At 29.8% G+C, this 25,376-nt stretch overlaps 1 protein-coding gene across 2 annotated transcripts in view; it reads right to left on the bottom strand.

Moving 5' to 3' along the window:
* Positions 1-4,918: 4,918 nt before the first annotated feature.
* The window catches only part of LOC119603184, a 96,095-nt gene continuing 75,637 nt past the window's right edge, over positions 4,919-25,376 (bottom strand). The window contains exons 3-4 of one of the 2 annotated variants that reach the window (XM_037955137.1): positions 5,272-5,340; positions 4,919-5,210 (exon numbers count right to left, since the gene is read on the bottom strand). In XM_037955137.1, coding sequence (XP_037811065.1) covers positions 5,294-5,340 — 47 coding nt within the window. In that variant the 3' untranslated portion in view covers positions 4,919-5,210; positions 5,272-5,293. Of the gene's footprint in view, positions 5,228-5,271; positions 5,341-25,376 lie in introns of both variants that reach the window. The other variant, XM_037955138.1, reaches the window with a different exon arrangement.

Genomic DNA, 25,376 nt, shown 5'->3' with positions numbered 1-25,376 from the left:
AAAATGTGTTGTTCAATAATACGAATTTTTCGGTATTACGAAAGGGCCTGACACTATATAATTCGTACTAGTGGACGTCCACTGTAATTATATATATATATATATATATATATATATATATATATATATATATATATATATATATATATATATATATATATATATATATATATATATATATATATATATATATATAATATCAACACATATAATATAATATAAGCTTTATTATTCAAATTGATAATTTACTTTAGAAATGAGGGATTTGGTAAATTTTTGGTTCTACGAAAAAAATTCTATTTCTGTCAGTTTTTATCTGATTTCAACGTTTTATATCTTATTTTATTCATACAAATATGTTTTCAAATAAAGTGTTGGTCAAAAATGATACTGAATTGTAAAAAAATAAAAAAAAATATAAAAATTTGTATTTAGATCTAAATATTTTACACATTTCCGAAAAAAATATAAAAATGTGTGTACTTTTTAAAAAGGAAACTCTTTTCAAAACAGTTGAAGAATATTAAATCGGTTAAGAAACTTTTGAGATATATTTTTTTGGTCTGTCGAGTCAAAAAAAAAAAAACGTTTTTTCCAATATCTTCCGATTTTTAGGGTATATGAAGATTCTAAAAATGGTAAAATGATCTACTCATATAGGTCTATAAAAAGCATTATATCGCTTAATTAGTGTTTTTGAGTGTCACACAGTGTAATTTATTTAATTAAATTAATATTTTATTTCATTAATTGTTGATACTTTTATTTTGTTTTCAAATAAAATATGGATATTTTGTTATAATGAATTAAATTTAGATTTTTGAATTTGACGAAAAATAAGGTTGATGTTATGCTTTTAGGAGAAGGGAACCCTGTATGGGACCGACCGCACCCATGTTATAATTCGATCGTGAAAAAATCTTGAAATAGAATTTTTGTATACAAAACTAATATTTGTGCCAAATTTTATTTAGTTATGAGTAATGTATGGGAGCTATGACCAATTATGTATATAAAGACAAAATTTCAAAATTCTGTATCTATATCATTATTTGGTAATGAATATTGTGCATTTAAGTGATTTTCGGGAGGGGACCGATTTATGGACCGATCCAAAAAAACTTTCATAGTAATATTATTGTATATGTGAGCAATACATGTACCAAATTTTATATGGATATTTTAATTTTGTAATAAATTATGTGCGTTTAAGTGATTTTCGGGAGGGGACCTTGTATGGGAGCTATGACCAATTATGGACCGATCAGAAAAAACTTTCACAGTAATATTTCTGTGCATATGAGTAATACTTGTACCAAATTTTATATGGATATCTTAATGTAGTAATGAGTAATGCGCGTTTAAGAGATTTTCGGGAAGGGACCTTGTATGGGAGCTATGACCAATTATGGACCGATTGGAAAAAACTTTCACAGTAATATTTCTATGCATATAGGCAACACTTGTACCAACTTTTGTATGGAAATCTTAATTTAGTAATGAGTTATGCGCGTTTAAGTGATTTTCGGAAGGGGACCTTGTATGGACCGACCTAGAAATTTTTTTCTCTGAATGAATTCTATTGATATATCGACATTGTGACGGAAGTTATTAACAATGGAGTTTTGGAGTTTTTTTATTTCGGACCATACCTTTCTCAAAATTTAGAGTAAATAGTTTTTTTGAACAAAATTTAACTCAATTTAGTAATCACATTAATCTCATTATTCGGCATTGTTTCGGAACATCAACACCCACCCAAATTTTAATATAAATTAATTGTCATACTGATTTCGGCATAAATTTAATTACATCTACACTGAAAATAAGCCGTGCTTAACTTTACGAAAAACAATTACGAAACTTTTTTTACAAAATAAAATTTTATTTTGTTACGAAATTTTTTGTTATTTTCGTAATTTTGAGCGAGTTAAATTAAACATAATTTTAAATTGACGGGAAATTAGCTGCCTTATTTCTTAAGTTTTAAAAGGCGAACATTTGATAATAAAAATTTTGATTTATTTTAAACTAATCTTGATGGAAATAATACTTTGAAAATTGTTATCACTTAATAATAAAATTTTTAAAGTGTCTGTTAAACATAAAACAATAGTTTTTTTAATTTACAATAATGTTTTTTAAATGAACTAACATTATTATGTAATTAAAAAAAATCATAAAATAAACAAATTTTGTTTCTAAAATTATTTTGCATTATACTAAAATATTTCGTACAATTTCGTATATATTACGAAAGAATGTACGAAATTTTTCGTGTATATTAGGCATGGATTATTTTCAGTGTATTTTTACAGTATCAGTAAATTGGGATAAGATCTCAAATTCCATTAATAAGTTTCATTATAAAATTTCTGATTAGAAACTGATTTTTCTTTTTATTTAAATTGTTTGTTAAACATTTTTTTACCTTTTTCAACCAAATTTTCACAATAGCTTAGGCTAGTTTCTATCAAAATCATAAATTGTCGGTCTTGTAATTATGATGTTTTAATCTCGAAAGAACAGAAAATAAAATCAAGAATACTTTTATCGTTTCGAGGTATCAGATTAACCAAGAGTTAATATAAACTATTATTTTCTTTCCATTCAAGATTAAAACTCATTAACGCCTAATTATTCAAAAATAATAATATCTCTGAATTGTCCTTAACCTAAAGTTTAAGTAATATCACTGAATTGTCTTTAATCTTAAGTTATTTACCTAAAGTTTAAATAATAATACCCCTGAATTGTCTTTAAATCCTAAGAATATATCAATAAATTTAATGGCAGGCCCAGTTAGAATTGTACATTATAGTTCTAACTTAGGGTTATAGTTCAGTTAGCCATCTGGCTTAAGTTAAAATACTTGTAAAATAACTTTGAAATGATATTTGAATATATTAAACATTTAACTTAATTTTAATATGACTTCTATTTAAACAGGCTATAGAGGTAGGTATCGAGGTGTGATTTGGCTCCAAAGTTTAATACATTTTGTCTATATTGTCTAAAAAATTATACATCAAATTAAAGGTATTAAAAATACCTTTCCAATGATATATAACATGATACTAAAATATGGACCGACTTTGGGTTTTTCCCGAAAAATATATATTTTGACCCGACTTTTTTTATCTAAAAGAAATCGGGAAAAAATGTCAATATAATTCTATTTGAAATATATGTTAATATGTTAATAGTCAATGAATTAAGCTTTTATTTAAGGTATAAACCATTTATACTAAAAAGCTCAATATCTTTTAAATATAAGTACGGCGAATTCATTTCACGAAACATTTTTGTAAAATTTTTATATTTTATTAAGAATTAATAAGAAGAAAATATATTCTGAGTTGAATGTTTGTTTCAAACGAAAAATTCTATTTCGGCAGTTAAGTTAAGTAAGTTAAACTTAATAAGTTAAACTTAATTTTTTATGAAAAATAAACATAAAAAAGTACATATTCATGAAAAAATTATATTACGAATGAATGAATATTTGTTGCGAATGGATAATTGCACTCCGGCGAAGTAATTTTCAATATTTGGCCATAATGTAGCAGCCGCCGGAAGGGTAAATACCTCATATGAGTTTTGTTATATAAAGCGTTCCGGAACAGACTTTTTTTAGTTAATCTCTTTATCTACATAGTGTATATATAAAACAATATTTTTTAATTTGTTAACATTTAATAGATTTCAAAATTAAGCCATAACGTAGAAGTCAGCTGCCGCCGGCCGGGTAAATACTTCATATGCGTTTCTTAATATTAAGTGTTCCGGAAGAGATTTTTTTAGTTAATCACGTTATCTACACAATTTTAATATAAAATATAAAACAATAATGTGTAATATGTTAACATTTAATAGAAAAAAATATTTTTCTTAAATAACATATTTGTTAACATACCAATTATGCCATTATTTAAATAAAATTATATTTGTTTACGAGATGCTTGGTATTTTCAGATTTTTTACATAAACAATTCAAAATATTAACGAAGTTTTTCTCCGTTTAATGGACATTTTTAAATATAAAAATTTAAACAATAACAAACTTTGACAGCTACGTAAACCATGCGAATGAAGAAAAAAAGATCAGCTGATTGAATAACACCACCTTATATGAATTCGCCTTGGTATGCATTGTCAATGTTTTGTACTGACTGCGGCGTTATGAAATACTATACTTTGTTCGTATACACAGCAACTGACGTTTTGGAAGTCAGCCGCCTTACCAAACTTTTGTTCTCTGTACAATTGTAGTCTGTATACATACAATATCCCATTTTAGCAATGTTGCTTTATTCGTTCACTATGTTATTAGAGTAAGACGCATATAACTCTAAGAATTTTGTTATTCTATAGGATAGTAAGAAAATCAATGTTAATGAAAAAGAAGAAGACCTAATTAAAATACTTACTTACTTACTTGTCTCACTGTATTATCAAGCCCATCTTGAAATGATTAGTCACCTGGGGCCACACTAAGTGGTTAGTTCGGGACAGTCCTGCCGAACTGCAGGGAACATACAAAATGTATGAAACTCGTTGTCGACAGTGGCTGTGGTTCCAATTGTAAACAACCATTGATACGAATATGAAATTTTTGTTTTTTTTCGCCCGCAATCGAAATGCGGTATACATATAAGCACTACTTGACATTCAGAAAAATTTAGTAAATTAACAGAGTAAATTGGTGAAACAATTGTCTAATTCACAAGCCTCGTGTAGCTACGTATCGTGTGTATTTTTGTATTAGTTTACACTTCTGTATAAATGTTATTGGTAATTTCAATTAAAAAAGCTCGTATAACTTTACGTTTATTTTTCATGTTTATTTATTTCGTAATCAATGTCAAACTATCATTCTCATGTGAATGCCTATAATTAATTTAGTTTTTCTATTTAATTTTATTTTTATAAATATTGAAGATGTTTTTCTTTATTTTTTACAACATGGCTTTTTACACTACACAAGCAGATATCGGAATTCTGTATTTTAATATGCGATAGAAAATACAAATACCAGTTGTGAATTGGACAAATATGTATTTAGGTACCGTTAACGGTTTGCTCATTATATCCTTTCAACAAAGTTATGTACAAATAGTAAATAAAACAATCATTTAACTTTAAAAATTATGATATTGCATGGTTTATTATAATCATATATCCGACACAAGACATAAAAAGAAATCTTCCTGAAAATGTAAAAACACTAGATTTTAATTATTTTTATGTCTTAAAATAATAACATTTTACCTTTTAACAAACAGTAAAAATGTTACGACTTCTTTTGATCTTTCCAGTTATGTAATCTTCTCAATTGTTCTAAAATGAGAGAAAGTTGATAAAAATGTTACTTATTTTTACACATTTATACCTAAAACTAGAGACTATTATATATATATATATATATATATATATATATATATATATATATATATATATATATACGATATGTAGTGTATTATTGACATTTTACCTAAAAATTTATTCACTTCATTAGAATTAATTAGCTCAAGACATTATTTGTCTTGCTAAATCACTTCCAAAGCAAGTAGTAGTAGCACCACTATCTAATAATGATAAATACATCTTCCCAAAAACAAACACATTAACATAATAAAGTCTAATATCAATACTATTGGTAACAATGGTCGATATACATTGTTTTTGTAGGTTTCTCCAGTATGTTTTTATTCGAATTGCCGATCAAGTTTTCTTCTTATTTGGTTGACAAAATTTGCATATATTATTTTCGTTTATTTCCTTAACACGCGTGTGATATATTTGGTCTAAACAATTTAGAGAAACTTTTATATTATTAAATTCAGAAGTTAGTTTAATGCCTTTTTGTATGGATGTGTATCCTTTTTCGGATGCACATCCGCTTTCAAGTTTAAATGTTTATTTTGTTTCTGACACTTGGAACAATTCGGCTTATAAGTATCCGATGTTCCACAACCGTAACAAAAAATTTTACGAGGAGCCAAACAATCCTGATACCCATTTCATCACAATTCCAACATTTTAACAAATTACTATTAACTGCCTCAATTCGATCATCATTGTCATCACTATTATCTGTTTCTATTTTGTCATGGGATAATAAAATTTTCTCATGCTTTCTAATTTCCCGTCTTAATGTCGAAATATCGCTAATATTTACATGCAATAATTCATGCCGAATATTATTTCTCAAATTTCTACTAATAATTCCCACAAGCTCTTGTTCAGTTAAAGGAGATCTTAATTTGTCTGCCATGCATAGCATAACATCTAAAAATACACCAAATCGCTCATTAAACTTTTCTCTACGTCTACGCATATCATCCTTTATATCACAATCTGAACTCATCACAGTAATTTCATCTAAGCTACCCTTAAACGTTACATGCCAATTCTGAATGATATTTGATGTTCTATCCTTGGAAATCGACAATTGATCGTAGGAATTATATAACGGTCGAGAAATTCTAGAATTTGCATTCCCTATTTCAGATCTGTTCCTATTCTCATTCATATTTAAATTATAAGACGAAAGAACATTATGCAATTCACTACCAATTATTTCAGCTCTAAAATTATGAAGAGATTCGGAAATATAGTGCAATCAAGTGCTCTGCGAGCCTGAGATCTAGTCTGAACCCGTGGTACAGCACCTTGAGATTGTACATTAGGTTGATTAACATTTTCCTCAGTCGAGGTGTCATCAATTATTTGAACCATAGGTTCACTTGGACTACTAGTTAAGGGCATTTGTTATCAATTATTGCTCATTAATTATTGCTCTTTTTTCTTTTTGTATATGTTTTTCCTTTTAAATGACTACTTCTAAGGTTGATGTTTGATTCTTATCTTATTAAATGTATAATTCGAGTAAAATTATTCAAATAGTATGTCAAAATTTTAATTGTCAAGAACTACACATTAAAAAAAAATAAATTTATAATTCTATCGCAAAGGTATGTCAACTATTCATAATTGAACCAAACTTCCAATTGCAAAAGGATTTATAGAATAAATTAAAATTTATATAACATTATATAAATGGACAGTAATAAACTAAAAGTTTATATTTCTGTACTCCAATTTATAACATACATAATATATAAAAAAATAAAATAATTGAATAATAGGACTTGCATTAAACGTTAGTTTTTTTTCTTTTCAAAAACTAGATGTTAATTCATCTATGCAGGCCCCACGTTGGGCGCCAAGAATTATGTAACGATTTTCCTGCTCTACCATTTATTCAACTCGATCTGTAGACATTACACAATCTTAAAAAAAATAATCATGATTTTTCTTTTTTTTTAAAGAAACACATTTTTGGTACAAAGATAAAATATATTATGCCATATGTGTTCCTTCCATAAATATCTAAACATCAACCTTATTTTTCGTCAAATTCAAAAATCTAAATTTATAAATGGTAGAGTTATTCAACTCGATCTGTAGACATTACACAATCTTAAAAAAAATAATCATGATTTTTCTTTTTTTTTAAAGAAACATTTTTGGTACAAAGATAAAATATATTATGCCATATGTGTTCCTTCCATAAATATCTAAACATCAACCTTATTTTTCAAAAATCTAAATTTAATTCATTATAATAAAATATCCATATTTTATTTGAAAACAAAATAAAAGTATCAACAATTAATTAATTTAATTATATTTATTTAAAATAATACACATTTATTATATTTTGTTCCGTTATGTAATTTTTCATGAAAAATAAAACAAAAATAAATAAAATCCAATATTTTATGTGTATTATTTTAATTTAAACATACAAAATGTGTTGTTCAATAATACGAATTTTTCGGTATTACGAAAGGGCCTGACACTATATAATTCGTACTAGTGGACGTCCACTGTAATTATATATATATATATATATATATATATATATATATATATATATAATATCAACACATATAATATAAGCTTTATTATTCAAATTGATAATTTACTTTAGAAATGAGGGATTTGGTAAATTTTTGGTTCTACGAAAAAAATTCTATTTCTGTCAGTTTTTATCTGATTTCAACGTTTTATATCTTATTTTATTCATACAAATATGTTTTCAAATAAAGTGTTGGTCAAAAATGATACTGAATTGTAAAAAAAATAAAAAAAAAATATAAAAATTTGTATTTAGATCTAAATATTTTACACATTTCCGAAAAAAATATAAAAATGTGTGTACTTTTTAAAAAGGAAACTCTTTTCAAAACAGTTGAAGAATATTAAATCGGTTAAGAAACTTTTGAGATATATTTTTTTGGTCTGTCGAGTCAAAAAAAAAAAAAACGTTTTTTCCAATATCTTCCGATTTTTAGGGTATATGAAGATTCTAAAAATGGTAAAATGATCTACTCATATAGGTCTATAAAAAGCATTATATCGCTTAATTAGTGTTTTTGAGTGTCACACAGTGTAATTTATTTAATTAAATTAATATTTTATTTCATTAATTGTTGATACTTTTATTTTGTTTTCAAATAAAATATGGATATTTTGTTATAATGAATTAAATTTAGATTTTTGAATTTGACGAAAAATAAGGTTGATGTTATGCTTTTAGGAGAAGGGAACCCTGTATGGGACCGACCGCACCCATGTTATAATTCGATCGTGAAAAAATCTTGAAATAGAATTTTTGTATACAAAACTAATATTTGTGCCAAATTTTATTTAGTTATGAGTAATGTATGGGAGCTATGACCAATTATGTATATAAAGACAAAATTTCAAAATTCTGTATCTATATCATTATTTGGTAATGAATATTGTGCATTTAAGTGATTTTCGGGAGGGGACCGATTTATGGACCGATCCAAAAAAACTTTCATAGTAATATTATTGTATATGTGAGCAATACATGTACCAAATTTTATATGGATATTTTAATTTTGTAATAAATTATGTGCGTTTAAGTGATTTTCGGGAGGGGACCTTGTATGGGAGCTATGACCAATTATGGACCGATCAGAAAAAACTTTCACAGTAATATTTCTGTGCATATGAGTAATACTTGTACCAAATTTTATATGGATATCTTAATGTAGTAATGAGTAATGCGCGTTTAAGAGATTTTCGGGAAGGGACCTTGTATGGGAGCTATGACCAATTATGGACCGATTGGAAAAAACTTTCACAGTAATATTTCTATGCATATAGGCAACACTTGTACCAACTTTTGTATGGAAATCTTAATTTAGTAATGAGTTATGCGCGTTTAAGTGATTTTCGGAAGGGGACCTTGTATGGGGGTTATATCCAATTATGGACCGACCTAGAAATTTTTTTCTCTGAATGAATTCTATTGATATATCGACATTGTGACGGAAGTTATTAACAATGGAGTTTTGGAGTTTTTTTATTTCGGACCATACCTTTCTCAAAATTTAGAGTAAATAGTTTTTTTGAACAAAATTTAACTCAATTTAGTAATCACATTAATCTCATTATTCGGCATTGTTTCGGAACATCAACACCCACCCAAATTTTAATATAAATTAATTGTCATACTGATTTCGGCATAAATTTAATTACATCTACACTGAAAATAAGCCGTGCTTAACTTTACGAAAAACAATTACGAAACTTTTTTTACAAAATAAAATTTTATTTTGTTACGAAATTTTTTGTTATTTTCGTAATTTTGAGCGAGTTAAATTAAACATAATTTTAAATTGACGGGAAATTAGCTGCCACAACAAAATTTTTTTTCTAACCAAAATTCGAATAAAAAATAACCAAATTAAGAAAAAGAAAACAAAATTATTTTTATTTTTTTCATGTTTACATATGGACATTAAAATAACAAATTCATTTTCTGAAGTGGAACTATGTTAAATTTCGTCGCTAAACTGGTATTATGAAGACAGTTATCTTATATGAGACGTATGGTCAATTATGGACCAATTCTCATAAAATCTGACAGAGATATTTTAGTTCCTTTAAAACTTGATTATGTTGAATGTTTGTTGCTATATTGCAGTACATTATGAGCTTTAAAGTCATTTTCTGAGGAGACTTTTTATGAGGGATAGAGTCAATTATATACCGATACTCATAATATTTCAGTTTTCTATCTTGTTTCTTTTCGCCTCTATCGTGTTTTCAACAATAAATATAAGTCTCTTCGCGGATTCGTTAATAAGTGTATTTAATATTTATTTTAAAAAATAACAGAGTTTTTAATGCGTTTTAGCGCAATTCAAAAATACTCCACATGTGACTTTTTGGAAAACAATTTTAAATTATAAAATTCTTCCCATTTTATGTACAGATTTGGCGATTTCGTTCGAAATTTGAGTTTAAATTATAATACCATGTAGCGGATGTTAGCATTACATTCATAACTTCAGCAATATTTGTAAACGTAATCTATCCAAAATATCCGACAAATTGACCAAAATTTAGAATTTAAGACAGTAAAATAAAAACTTGTATACAACATCATCTAGAAAATGTAAATAAAGAACTAAAAGTCATGGTGAGATAGTAGAAGTCAAATATCATGAGTATCAAATCTTTGCATATATCGCGATTATTGTTCGTCGTACGAGTTTAGATGTTATTACAACTTTTGTATACAATACAATTTCATTTTCCTTAGCTGTGTTACTTAAAAATATCAGTTGATTAATACTTTAAAGATATCGTGATACTATTCTTGCATCAATTAGCGGAAAATACTTTATTAATTCTTATTAAATCATTTTTCTTAGAATTTCGGCAAATTAGCACAGTATCTTTAAATTTTAGACTATTCCCACCAAATTCCATAAAAATCGAAATGCGAAATACAGCCTACTTCTTTTTTTCATATAAGTACCGCGAGCAGAGATACAAGCCGAGACGGCTCAAATCGGCGGCGGCTGGCCGCCGGTAATATTTTGCAAGCCGCGCCGCGGCCGACTTCTTTCGTCTCAAAAGCTAAGCCGGCTTAAACGTAGCCGCTGATAAAGATTGTAATCGCACATGTATTTCAGAAAATAATTTAACCAAATTGAACGGAGTTGCCACTATTTTAAATTCTTATGCCAAATTGAAAAGAGTTGCCATACAATATTGTGCTAAATTAAAATAGTGAAAATTGATATAATAATGTCCACTTTCTGCAGAAAAAAACTTATATTGAGACAGGTTTCTATATAAAACACTATTACAGAGATTTTTCAATATAATAAACGCTTATAGGTCAATTTCTGAAGAAAAAGTTAAATTGAGCCGACAATTTAGCCGCCGCCAATATTTTCTATAATAAGCCGCCGCCGCCGACCGAAAACGGTCGCGCCGCCGCCGTCGATCAATTTGCATCGGCTTGTATCTCTGACCGCGAGTTCTTTACATAAAAAGTTCCAATAGAAATATTAACGGAAGGACGGACGAGTTTGAATCGATCTAAAAAGTGATTTTAAGTTCATGTATCCACCAAAAGGAGAGAGAGGATTCATTATTCACGGTGTTAGATTGACTAGTGTAAATAAAATATTACGATGTTGTTATGATTTAAATCAACTCATTTAATATGTGGAAAGCTCATAGGTACTTTTGCTAAATCCTAACCAATTAAGATATCGAAAAATACCTTTGTGTACATAAGTATAACCAGTAGATGTACAAATTGCAGTAATAAAAAATTTTCGAATAGTAAAAAAAAATTCCACTTATTACCAAAATTCAAAACAGGACGATATGTATATTTTTAGAATAAAAGCAAACAGCATTTAGTTCACTTCTTTGCCAAAAATAACTAAAACGAAAAAATAATTCACATGTACACATGCAAAATAAAAATAACCAATTTTGGTTAATAATAACCAAAGTGGCAACACTGATCAATTAACCGATTAAGAAAACTTATTATTTAACAGTAAAATTACTGTATATTTTATACAAAATTCAATATTTTTATAATAAATTTTCTTCCTTTATTAATTCCATAATTATTTTTCTATAAAGAAGAATATTTATTACATGATTTTTATAACAATACATTAGAAATATTGTGAGAATTTGTTATAATTTACCTACTTCTAGAATCGGTTCTTACAGAAACCCAGAAACTTTCAGATTCCTAAAAAGAAATCTTGGTTATAATGATATCGCCTTTACTTCTACATCCAGTTTTGAGGAACAGTGTTTCATAAGTATTTCAAATAAATTCTTCAGCAATAGTTATACACTAGTTCATTGGAAGGTATGAATTCTGGAATCGTTGAAAAATCTCAAAAACATAAAATTAAGTAACTTAATTTCTTTATATAGAAAAGGATTTCACATGAGAAGAAATAATTCATATTTGAGAAAAAACTTAATTAAAAAATTTACATATTCAATTTAAAGAAGTGAAAAATTATAATTGTGTTTGTTATAGGAAGAAAAATATTGTAAAAAAGAAATAATATTAATAAAAAACATCCAGTTACCATATATTTGATTAACCGAATAATTTTGAATTATCCGATAATTAACTACACAATATATGCATCTATAGTCTAGTTTATAGTCTAGTCTATAGTCTTGTTATACTCTTGTTTATAGAAATATTTATAAATTATTTAAATAATTTATTACTCAATTTATTTAAACAATTATATATTTTATTAATGTATATAAAAATATTAATAATAAACAATTCTCTATAATTTTAAATTTTATATACATATAAAGTAAAGAAAATTTTTTACTTTATTTTTTAATCGCTATAAACCGTTCCAAACAACCAAGGCTTTTCGCTACATTGACTATACTAAATAGCAACAACATGACACTGCAGGTTCACTATCTGTCTCTTTTCCACTTGCACAAGGTATTGAAACGTAATTTGTATTTTTTTGTGGTAAAATTTTGATGAAAAACAATATTAAATGAAATTTTAGAATAAATAGCAGTTATTATTCAATGATTTATCTTTTTAGTAATAAGTATAAACACATATATTATTGGCTTTTGGTTTGGTTGCGCATTAACTGTTCCTCTTGTTATGTTCCTCTTTGTCAGCAAACAAAATTTGTTTTTTTTACAGTTTTATCCGTCAATTGTTTTAAAAAATTATTTATTGTAATGTGAACACCGGGCAAACAAATTTTCACTATTTGTATTGAATTGTGTTTGGCTTTGTTTCTTCAAACAAAACGTCAAAACAGAAATGCTAATTTTAAGCACATTATGAAATGGAAATGTATTTAAATTTTTGTTTTTATGGCAGAAAGTTCTATGAAATCGTAAAAAACTATTATAAGTTCAATTAAATATTTTTTTTAACGTTAAAAAAAATGTTTCATGTTTGGTGTAGGTTGACAAATAAAAATGTTTCACGAAAAACAGCCGATATTTTCTTTGCTCTTCAGAAATATTTTGTGTTCACATTACAGCCAACAAATATTTGATAAAAAACTTCAAATATTTGATAGGTGTGAACGTAGCTTAACACTTCAAAAGAAAATCTTACTAATACATATTTAGGATTAGGTTAGGTTTGACAGCTGAGTTAGGTTTTTTCCGGGAGAGGTGGCCTTCTACGGTAATATTCTATGGTTATAAACATAGATGACATAGATAGCCAACTCAAGCTTTACCACGAATAAAAGAGCTTTCTCTCTTCACACTTACATGTTCTTTGTGAATTCAACACAAAGCTACAACAACAAATATTCAATATTTTAATTCCAAAATTCGCACAAAAAAACAATTCGGACACAAATTTTATAACACAAACACACATTTTTTATTTTTTTACAATTATTTTAATATAATTTCGTTAGCAAATTCTTTTTAATTTTCACAAACCAAAAAATTTTATTTTTTAATTATTTGACATTTCATTTTTTGTTTTTCTAATTTCAAATTGAAGGTGCAGAGTAGCATTTTTTAGTAGCAAACAAATTTATGAAAATCGAAAAAATTAAAGAAATTTACATTTTAGCAAATATAAAATGCATGAAAAATATTATCATGCATGCTTTTATAAATGCAATCTACAATTTAAAATGTAATAATATAAGAAAATTAATGCTATAAAAACATTGTACTATTATTTCGACCGATTTTATGCAACTATGTGGGTATTTAATGTGTGGTAAAAAGCTTTTATACACTAACACTTTTAAAGAAAATCTTACTAATACATATTTAGAGTTAGGATTTTTTTGACAGCTGAGTTAGGTTTTTTCCGGGAGAGTTGGCCTTCTACGGTAATATTCTATGGTTATAAACATAAATAATACACATAGATTGTCAACTCAAGCTTTACCACGAAAAAAACAGCTTTTTCTCTTCACACTTATATGTTCTGTGCGAATTCAACACAAAGCTACAACAACAATATTCAATATTTCAGGTCCAAAATTCGCACAAAAAAACGATTCGGACACAATTTTTATAACACAAACACACATTATTTATTTTTTTACAATTGTTTTAATATATTTTCTTTATTGAAATCTTTTTAATTTTCACAAACCAAAAAATTATTTTTTCAATTATTTGACACTTCATTTTTTGTTTTTCTAATTTCAATTTGAAGGTGCAGAGTAGCATTTCTTAGTAGTAAACAAATTTATGATAATCCAAGAAATTAAAGATTTTTACATTTTAACAAATATAGAATGCATGAAAAATATTATCATGCTTTTATAAATGCAATCTACAATTTAAAATGTATTAATTTATGAAAATTTACAACTAATTTATGAAAATTTACAACTAATTTATGAAAATTTATACAACTACGTGGGCATTGTATGTGTGGTAAAAAGCTTTTATACACTAACAATTCTAAAGAATTCCTGAATATTTAATATCGGATAACAGTAGGCAATTTAAATGTAAAGAATTTGATAGTTTATTGAAAAGTTTTGGAATAACGTACAGCCACTAACGTACGGCCATCTTCATCAAAGAAGGCCACGTCGGGACCAAAGAGAGGTGATGACCAATGCGGCATGACAAAGTCTGCTAGCACAACACCCAAGGGACTGTCTGCACAAAGAACGAGGACGCACGAGGGACAAGGGAAAAGGTAAAGATCTCTGGATCAAAATTGGTTCAGAATCCCTCCGACTCCTTCGTTCCTCTCAAGGCGTCATAAAATACGAGCTCAACCAACTTCGGTTGATCTTGCCCGCAGAGAAACGCAGTGATGAATCCAAGCGGCCTGAGGGTGGTACAGATTAATCTGCACCACTCCGAAGCAGCAACGGACGACTTGCTGCGCTGCAAGAACCCTGGCTTGCAGCCAATAAAGTTCGAGGTGTCCGGTCACGAAACTATGTGCTCCTCTCTCCAATCCCTGAAGGTAAAATAAGGAGCTTTATTTTGGTCAGGACAGACATTAGAGTTTTCCTTCTATCTAATTACAGATCTGGTGATTTAACGGTAGTTGCATTAGAGCGACAGGGGCTACCAACTCTAATTATATCATCTGAGTACCTACCGTATGACAATCCGCCCTCACGTGCCGTACGCACACTAATAGAATGGTGTAGTACAAGGAGCCATGATCTTGTCATGGGAGCTCCCCCCCATACTCTGTGGGGGAGCTCGGATATTAATGACAGGGGTGAGTGTTTACTTCAATACCTTCTAACTACTAACCTTAGTGTTTGCAATAAAGGTAATAGACCAACGTTTTTCAATAGGATCAGAGAACAGGTCATTGATATTACTTTGGTAGGGAACACTGACTCAGTCAGAATTCTTGATTGAAGAGTATCACTCGAGTGCTCATTCTCCGATCATCACAGAATAATCTTACGATACAGCTTACGATGACTAAGGAAAACCCCTTTAGAAATACATACTAGGAAAACCGACTGGGTCAAATTCAGTAATCTGATTGATACCATACCACCTCCGGAAACGGATGGACTACATGGTACACAAGACTTGGACGACTCAGTAGATTATCTATCCAGGACTTTAAGGGAAGCCTACTATGCTTCATGTAGGGTGCGGCAGGTATCTAGGAAATTCCGACAACCATGGTGGAATCCTAAACTAATGCAGCTAAGGAAAGAATGTAGGAAACTATTTAATTAAGCGAAGATGGATCAGAACCCGTTAAGCTGGGACGATTATCGTCAAAGCTTCAATACTTTCAAGAGGGAAACCAGAAGGGCTAAGAAGGAATCCTGGAAGCGTTTCTGTGATGAGCTGGAGAGTACCACGGAGGCATCACGTCTACGCAAGTTGCTATCCAATGACCCCGGTACGCCTGAATTCCCCGGTACGCCTGAATTCCTGATGTGCTACTGAAAGTAGCACCGTAACTCTGGAACTGCTTATGGAGACACACTTTCCGGGTTGCAGAGATGATGAAAATGAAGGCTCCACTTTGGAGCACCTCGCAGCTTCTCGAATCCACATAAGTGAATTAGTCAATTCCATTGTTAGTACGGAGAAAATTTCGTGGGCGGTGTCATCCTTTAAGCCCTATAAATCCCCAAGGCCAGATGGCATATTCCCAGTATTACTCCAAAAATCGATCACCATCATCATGCCATGGCTAATTATGATATTTAGGAGCAGCCTGGAAACAGGATATATTCCTAAAGTATGGAGAGAGGTTACAGTGGTATTTATCCCCAAAGCGGGAAAAGTAAACCATAATACCGCCAAAGACTATAGGCCGATCAGGCTGTCATCGTTTTTATTGAAAACATTGGAAAGATTGGTCGACATCCATGTCAGGAACATCATCTCTCCTGATAACTTCTGTAGAGCACAACACGCATACCTGAAAGGAAGGTCGGTGGAGACAGCCTTACATGACGTTATAGGAACTATAGAGAGGGCTCTTGACATAAAATAATATTTTATGGCATCTTTCTTAGACAAGAAACTGGATAAGAAACTGGACAGAAAACATGCTTAAGAGTAGGGCCATCAACTCTAATATGGGTATTGGCAAGACAAGGAAAGTTGTGACAAGGGGCACACCACACGATGGTGTCATCTCTCCACTCCTGTGGAATCTTGTCGTAAATAAAATCCTTTTCAGACTCAGTAGGATGGGCTTCAAAGTAGTCGCATATGATGACGACGTCGTGCTCCTTATTCAAGGGAAGTTTCTTCCCACAATAAGTGAACTCATTGAATCAGCCCTCAGCGTCATGGGCCAAGGAAAACGGTCTGGGTGTCAACCCGGCCAAAACTGAACTGGTTCTTTTCACCAGGAGGTACAAAATTCCAGAATTCAGACCTCCGCGTTTGGATGGTACCATTTTGAACACCTCAAGCGAGGCCAAATATCTTGGCGTAATCCTAGACTCACGTGGAAAAGATGGGGTCTTAAAACATACATTGTGCACTGGATGTACACCGCGGTCATAAGACCTATTTTGAGCTCTTGTTTGGTGGAGAGCGGTGGATACCAAGACTCATCTCTCTATTTTAAACAAGGTACAAAGATTAGCATATCTTGCAATCACTGGCTGTTTGAGCTCCACCACTCAGGCTAGTCTAGAGACGATGCTAAACATAACTCTGATATATACATCAAATGAAGTACGACCGCATTGGTCATGGCACCATCATACAAAAGGTAGGCAGGCCTATCATGGGGCAGGAAACAGATTACATTCTATCTACAAGGGATGATTGGGCCGCGAATACTGTCCTAAGGGACGACGTTATCTCAATCTACACAGATGGCTCAAAGACAGAAAGGGGTACGGGAAGAAGATTTAGATCATCGGAGAAGATTCCCCGATGATCTAAATCTTCTACTGCCTGACACCTGCACTGTCCTTCAGGCAGAGATATATGCCATCTATACTGCCGCGAGAAGAATCCGGGAACTAAATCCCGAAAATTCGACTATACATATATACTTGGACAGCCTTGCATCAATCAAGGCTCTTAACTCCAATGTCATTAAGTCGGAATGTCTTCTCAATTGCATTCAATCGTTGGCACAACTGACACAACATCACGTTGAGTTGATATGGGTTCCAGGACATGAGGGCATCCGGGGAAATGAAATATCTGATGAATGAGCAACCAAAGGGTCGTCCCTGGACTTAACCCTTGCGCAAAAGGATATTCACGCTCCTCCGACGACCCTATCAAAACTGATAGATGAATGGGCTCTGAGACGGAACTCAGGTGGTCAAATATCACCACTTGTAGAATATCGAGACTGCTCTGGCCCACTCTGACAACAGATAGGACTAGGACTCTCTTGTCTTTTGATAAGAACTCGATTAGGCTTCTAACTGGTATAATTACTGGGCACTGTATGATTGGACATATGTCAGAACGTATGGGCTACCCAAATCATAGCTACTGTAGAAGCTGCTTAGACGAAGAGGAACCTTCTATGTGACTGTCCAGCCTTACAAGAGCACCCACTACTCTATCTGGGTAGAGCTCTTTTCCATGATCTAGACTGTCTCACAGATGCGTCACTGATAAACATGATCGGTTTTATTAAAAGCACCGGCTGGTTTACATGGAGACCGAACGTACCAACGAAATTAGGGAGGGTAACCATTCTCTCATCGCTAGGGAATGGTAATTCTAAGGGTATCACAATGGGCCACAAGGCCTCCGAGTGAACTCGCTTGCTAGCGAGCAATCTACGTAACCTAACCTTTGGAATAAAACATATTTTTACAGCAATATATTCTCCACAGGCTAATGCTAATGAGAGAGTAAATCGTGTAATTAATGAGGCGTTGCGTTCTTATGTTGGACATGATCAAAGGAATTGGGATTTATATTTGAGTAACATTAATAGTTCTCTTAGAAATCATATACACATGTGGATTGGAAAATCTCCTTATTTAGTAGTTTTTGGTCAGAACATAATTACACAAGAGGATGACTACAAATTATTAAGAAACTTGGGTATGTTAACAGATGGGCCGACACATTTGAATAGACAAGACAAGTTTTCATATTTTCGTGATATGACAAAAAGTAAAATGGAGGATGCTTATAATAAGAATGTGAAATGTTATAATCTAAGGAGTAAAAACAGGAACTTCGATATTGGTCAAATAATAACGAGTAGAAATTTTCCACAAATTAAACAGATAGGTTATTTTATTTCTAAATTAGGTACTACAGGAATAAAAGCTAAAGTTTTAAATAAGTTTGGGAATTTACTTTATGTTATGGAATATTTGGATTCCGGAAAAATAGCAACATATCACGCAAAGCATATTTGGTGATATTTTTTGTTTTTTTTTGCGAGGTGTGATTGTAGCTGTGAGAAATAATACTTTGAAAAATTTTATTTTGAGTTCAGAAAATTTAAAATATTTAGTTTTCATTGAGAATTGAAAAAAAAATGAGAAAAATAAAATTTTTTGGTAGAAAGAAAAATTTATTGAATGAACTGGTTTTAAAATAAATTTAAAAAATTTTATCGGGAAAGGAAAAATTTAAAGAACTTACATCCTAACTTCTAAATTATATCCTTTTATAAAAGGAGAATATTATAAAAAAATATATATAAGTACTATCACATTAGAACTTTAATCATAACAATCATTATAATCAAGTTTTGGAAAAGATAAGATAAAATTATGAAAAGAATTGTCAAAAAAAATCTTTAAATTAACTGAAAATGCAGGTTACGAGATGAAAATTTAGAGAAAGAAGAACAATTAAAAAAAAAATAAAAATAAAGAAAAACACACAAAACTAAATGGAAATTTAAAAAAAATAATACATATATATATATATATATCGTCATCTAAAACGCAAACGGCCCTAACTAACCAAAAATTCATTTTATTGTTGATTATAATGTATTGCATCAAAACAAATGTCCACACAAAAAATTGGACTCCTCCGACCAAATTAAGCGATTTTATTGACAAAAAACAAAAGGCCCTATCTACAAAAACATTTAAATATTAAAGGTAAAAGTCCAATTTATCCATTTTTATATACGCCATTGTCAACTATCATAACAACTGATAGGTTTCACTATTAAACAATTTGCTTATTTACTACAAATAAATCGCGATGATAGAAACAAACTTTTCAATTTCAATAGTTTTTTGCTTCTCCTGTACAATTTTAAAAATGTTAGATAGAGCAAAACATTTTAACATTTTAAATAAAAAAACATATCTTATATATGTTAAATAATTAATTTAAAATCTTATAAAATAGTATTAACATTATTATAATCTTTATAAAATTTATTATCCATAAAACCTATAAAACACATTCGACGAAGTGATCACTAAGTTGTATGTAAGTAATGTATACTAATATTTATAATGTATTGATAACACTGTGTGACACTCATTACGCGATATAATGCTTTTTATAGACTTAGATGAGTAGATCATTTCTTCAATATACCCTAAAAATCAGAAGATATTGGAAAAACGCTTTTTGTTGACAAGACAGACCAAAGAAGAAGATATTGGAAAAAACGCTTTTTGTTGACAAGACAGACCAAAAATATTATATCTCAAAATTTTCTTAACCGATTTAATATTTTTCAACTGTTTTGAGAAGAGTTTCCTTTGTCCTTTTTAAAAAGTATACACACTTTTATATTTTTTACGGAAATGTGTAAAATATTTAGATCTAAATACAAATTTTAATATTTTTTTAAATTTTTTTTACAATTCAAGATCATTTTGGAACCACACTTTATTTGAAAACATATTGTTACGAAACCTCTTTCTACTCATGGGTGTGTTGCCACCTCGACTAGCTCATTTGAGGCGTGGATTCCCAACCCGCATACACACACTTGTTCGTACCAACAAAGAAATTTAAGATCCTCAACACAACCTAAACAAACAATACACTGACATTGAACATAACACCTACATAAATATGGGTAAATATGTCATTCCCATTACGTCACCCTCCCAACCTTGGTCATTATCTTTTTATCCTGTATGACCCCTTTTTCCTATATCAAGTTCTCAACAAGCTCATCTTCCAAGACGGCCCACTGTACCTAACCTTCTTCTTCAATTTACCAACACATAATGTTCATTTCTTTTCTAAACAAATTTATTACAAATATACTTATACTAAACATAAACAAAACAAATAACTTACTAACTATTAGTGGCTTAATATTTTAACAAGAATTATCAATTTATTATTATCTATTTTGGGTTTTTTTTACCAATATATTATTGTTTTATATTTACTTCCTCTGAAGTTTTAATTTCATTTCCGTTTCCTATTCTTTTTAATTATGCGAAAGCAAACATTTAAGTTGCTATAAACTTTTCCCTTTTCATTAATTCTTCTGAATTTTTTTTAATATATATCCGAATGGTTTTATATAAAAAAATCAACAACAATTATTTATAATTCCCTGGATGAATTCAAATATTATTATCTCTTTTTATACAAAGTTTTTTATCTTCTTTTCTATTTCTATATATTTTATACCCTCCACCACCATCAGTGGTGATAGAGGGTATATATAACTTTGTCATTCCGTGTGTAACACCAAGAAATATTCATCTGAGACCCAACAAAGTATATATATTCTGGGTCCTTATCAAATTCTGAGTCAATTTAGCTATGTCCGTCTGTCTGTCTGTCTGCCTAAAACACGCTCACGTTAAAACGAAGCAAAGGAAGTAAACCAAATTCACCGAAAATATTCATTGTTGTCCTAAGCAGTTTGGTATTGAAAATGAGCGAAATCCGTTCACACCGGGAAAAGTTATGAATCAAAATTTAAAACAACCTCGAAAAAAATAAGCATTTTTTACACATTCTGATGTAATTTTCTCGAAAACTATGCAAGATAATTTCATGAAAGTCAGCAAACATTCGTTTCTGCACAAGATCTTGACTCCTGCTGAAAATTGCCAGAATCGGTCCACAATTTCATATACCTCCCATACAAAAGTACATATTCCCGGAAAATTGGTTTTTTGTTAATAACTTCCGTCACAATATCGATATCTTCACAAAATTTTACAAATTAAAATCTTATGTCAATCGAATTCATTCAGAGAAAAAATTTTCTGGATCGGACCATAATTGGACATAGCTCCCATACAAGGTCCCCTCCCGAAAATCACTTAAACGCGCATAACTCATTACTAAATAAAGATATCCATATAAAATTTGAAATAAGTATTTCTCATATGCACAGAAATATTATTCTTAAATTATTTTCCGATCGGTCCATAATTGGTCATAGCTCCCATACAAGGTCCCCTCCGGAAAATCACTTAAAACCACATAACTCATTAGTAAATGAAGATATCCATATAAAATTTGGTGCAAGTATTGTTCTTATATACAGAAATATTAATATGAAAGTTTTTTTGGATCGGTCCATAATTGGTCATAGCTCCCATACAAGGTCCCCTCCCGAAATTCACTTAAAACCACATAACTCATTAGTAAATGAAGATATCCATATAAAATTTGGTGCAAGTATTGCTCTTATATACAGAAATATTACTATGAAAGTTTTTTCCGATCGGTCCATAATTGGTGATAACTCCCATACAAGGTCCCCTCCCGAAAATCACTTAAACGAACATAACTCATTACTAAAGTAAGATATCCATATAAAAGTTTGTACATGTATTGCTTATATGCACAGAAATATTACTGAGAAATTTTTTTCCGATCGGTCCATAATTGGTCATGGCTCCCATACAAGGTCCCCTCCCGAAAATCACTTAAACGCACATAACTCATTACTAAATTAAGATATGCATATAAAGTTTGTCACAAGTATTGCTCATATATAAAGAAATATTACTTTGAAAGTTTTCTCCGATCGGTCCATAATTGGCCATAGCTCCCATACAAGGTCCCCTCCCGAAAATCACTAAAACCACATAACTCATAAGTTAATGAAGATATCCATATAAAATTTGGTACAAGTATTGCTTATATGCACAGAAATATTACTGTGAAAATGTTTTCCTATCGGTCCATAATTGATCGTAGCTCCCAACAAGGTCCCTTTCAAAAAAACACTTAAAGGCACATAGCTTATTGCCTAATAGTGATGCCCATAAAATATTTGGCATAAATTTTATTTTTGTACACATAAATGTTATTTCAAAATTTTTTCACGATCGGTCCATCCTTGGTCATAGCTCTCACACAAGGTTTCCTCCCGAAAATCACTTAAACGCACATAACTCATTACCAAATATTGGTATCCATACATTTAGCAAAAATGTTGATCTTATATACATAAATTATACTATAAAATTGTTTTACGATCGGTCCATATTTGGTCATAGCTCTCATACTAGGTCCCTTCCAGAAAATCACTTAAATGCACAATATTCATTACCAAAAATGATATAGATACAGAATTTTGAAATTTTCTTTATATACATAATTGGTCATAGCTCCCATACAAGGTCCTTTTACGAAAATCTCTTAAACGCACATTACTCATTACCAAATAAAGCTATTGATACAAAATTTGGCACAAATATTAGTTTTGTATACAAAAATTCTATTTCAAGATTTTTTCACGATCGGTTCATAACATGGGTGCGGTCGGTCCCATACAAGTTTTCCTTCAGAAAATCACATAAACACTCATAACTTATTACAAAATTACGATATAGATACAAAATTTGACTGAAATATAGCTTTTATGTACAGAAATTTTGCTTAAAGATTTTTTTACGATCGGTCTATAATTGGTCATATCTCCAATACTAGGTCCTGCCTTTAAAAGCGCTTTAACCGTATTTAACTAGTTGCAATATCAATTTGTATAGAACAAAATTATATATATGTATTTTGAAAATCCTTAAATCTTTCACAACTCGCATATATGCAAATTACTAAATATCGCTAAGAGCTGTTAAAATGTAAAGAAAATGGCGTTTGTAATGTTCAATAAATCTTGGAATTGTAATAGATTTAAGCTGTTTAAATTTGGGATTTTTTCTATTTAAGACGTGAGAAAACTTATTTCTACATATATTTGATCAATTAGAAAAGTATTAATATAAAAGTAGCTGGTGGAGGGTATTTAAGATTCGGCTCAGCCGAATATAGCACTCTTACTTGTTTTTTTTAAATCTCTCTTTTGTAATTTTTAAACTAATTCTATGCTAAAACTTATCTATTAACATAAAGTAAAATAACACACACAAATGACAAATTTATTAAGGACCAACTAATATCTTTAGGTTTGGAACCTTAAATCTGCTCCGACATTAACTCAAAAAAAATTTTGTTCCTAATATAATCCCTGACAGAGCTCTCTAAAGGATTTCTTTTAAGGAACTTATCTATTTTACCCTTTTTTGGATTTTCTGAACTAAATTAACCTATTTAACATATTTCCTATTTAACATATTTCCTACAAGTTTGATCCTTTTAAAATATATAAATACACTATAACATACGACTAAACAATTCTTTTATCAAACAATTTTGTCCTAAATAACTTAACACTACCCTAATGCCACTTATACTATAAATTAGTTTTGCTACAATTATTGTTTTTATTTTTTTAACGGGTTTAAATCTTGGATACATTCAATTCTATGTTTTTGTACTGTATTAATTTAACCAAGTAATGGAGTATATTAACGTTTCAATTTTCGAGTCATAGATGGCTCTCTGGCGGTTTGTTTATATTTCATCCTGGACACACTATTACTTTAGACAATAATAAAGTTTTTGAATCATAGAGGGCCCTAATGAACTTAAATTCTCCTTGGGCACTAATAAAACGTAATAATGTTTCTTATTGTTTTAAATCAACTGTGTCACCTGGTTTTACGTTGTTTGTTACCAGTTTATATTATTTTAAATAGGATTCTTTGTCTCGAATGAATACCAAATCCATTCAGGCTTCTTATGATGTCCTTTGGACTTCGTATTGTCCTTTGGAACGTCTTGGTCACAGTTCCTTTTCACTTCACTAGGCTCAACATACTTGTCTTATACACTTGTTCAAACTTTCTTTTAATCTGATGCCTTTTTGTTTTTTTTTACTTTTTATTAACTTTCAGTTTTATGCTTCCTTTATCGTCAATCGCCAAATCTCGACTGTCTTCATCTTTTCTAGGTTTTCAAGTCAACTTCTTTTAACATAAAACCTAACTGAAAAACTTAGTAACTAATTAAAAAAAATATCGTTAGCCTAACTGTAACTTCAACAATCAAAACTGTGCAAAAAAATCTTGTTTAATAAGACCTATTTCAAAAAAAAAAAAAAAACAAAGAAATGTACATACAATACACCTAAATTGCTATATTAACGTTAAGGATCAACGTACTTTCCAATCCGACACATATAAGAAAAACTTTCGTGAATTCTAAAGAGAAATTTTCACGAGTTTTCAATTCATTTTCTCTTTAATCCTGGAAACGCTGTTTTTGTTTTTGTCGTATTA

This window comes from Lucilia sericata, unplaced genomic scaffold, assembly GCF_015586225.1.
Source record: "Lucilia sericata isolate MDLA Ls3-8-SP2 unplaced genomic scaffold, ASM1558622v1 Contig000279F_arrow, whole genome shotgun sequence".
NCBI lineage: Eukaryota > Metazoa > Arthropoda > Insecta > Diptera > Calliphoridae > Lucilia > Lucilia sericata.
The sequence above is the reverse complement of the archived record's forward strand: the minus strand, read 5'-3'. Positions and strand labels throughout refer to the sequence as shown.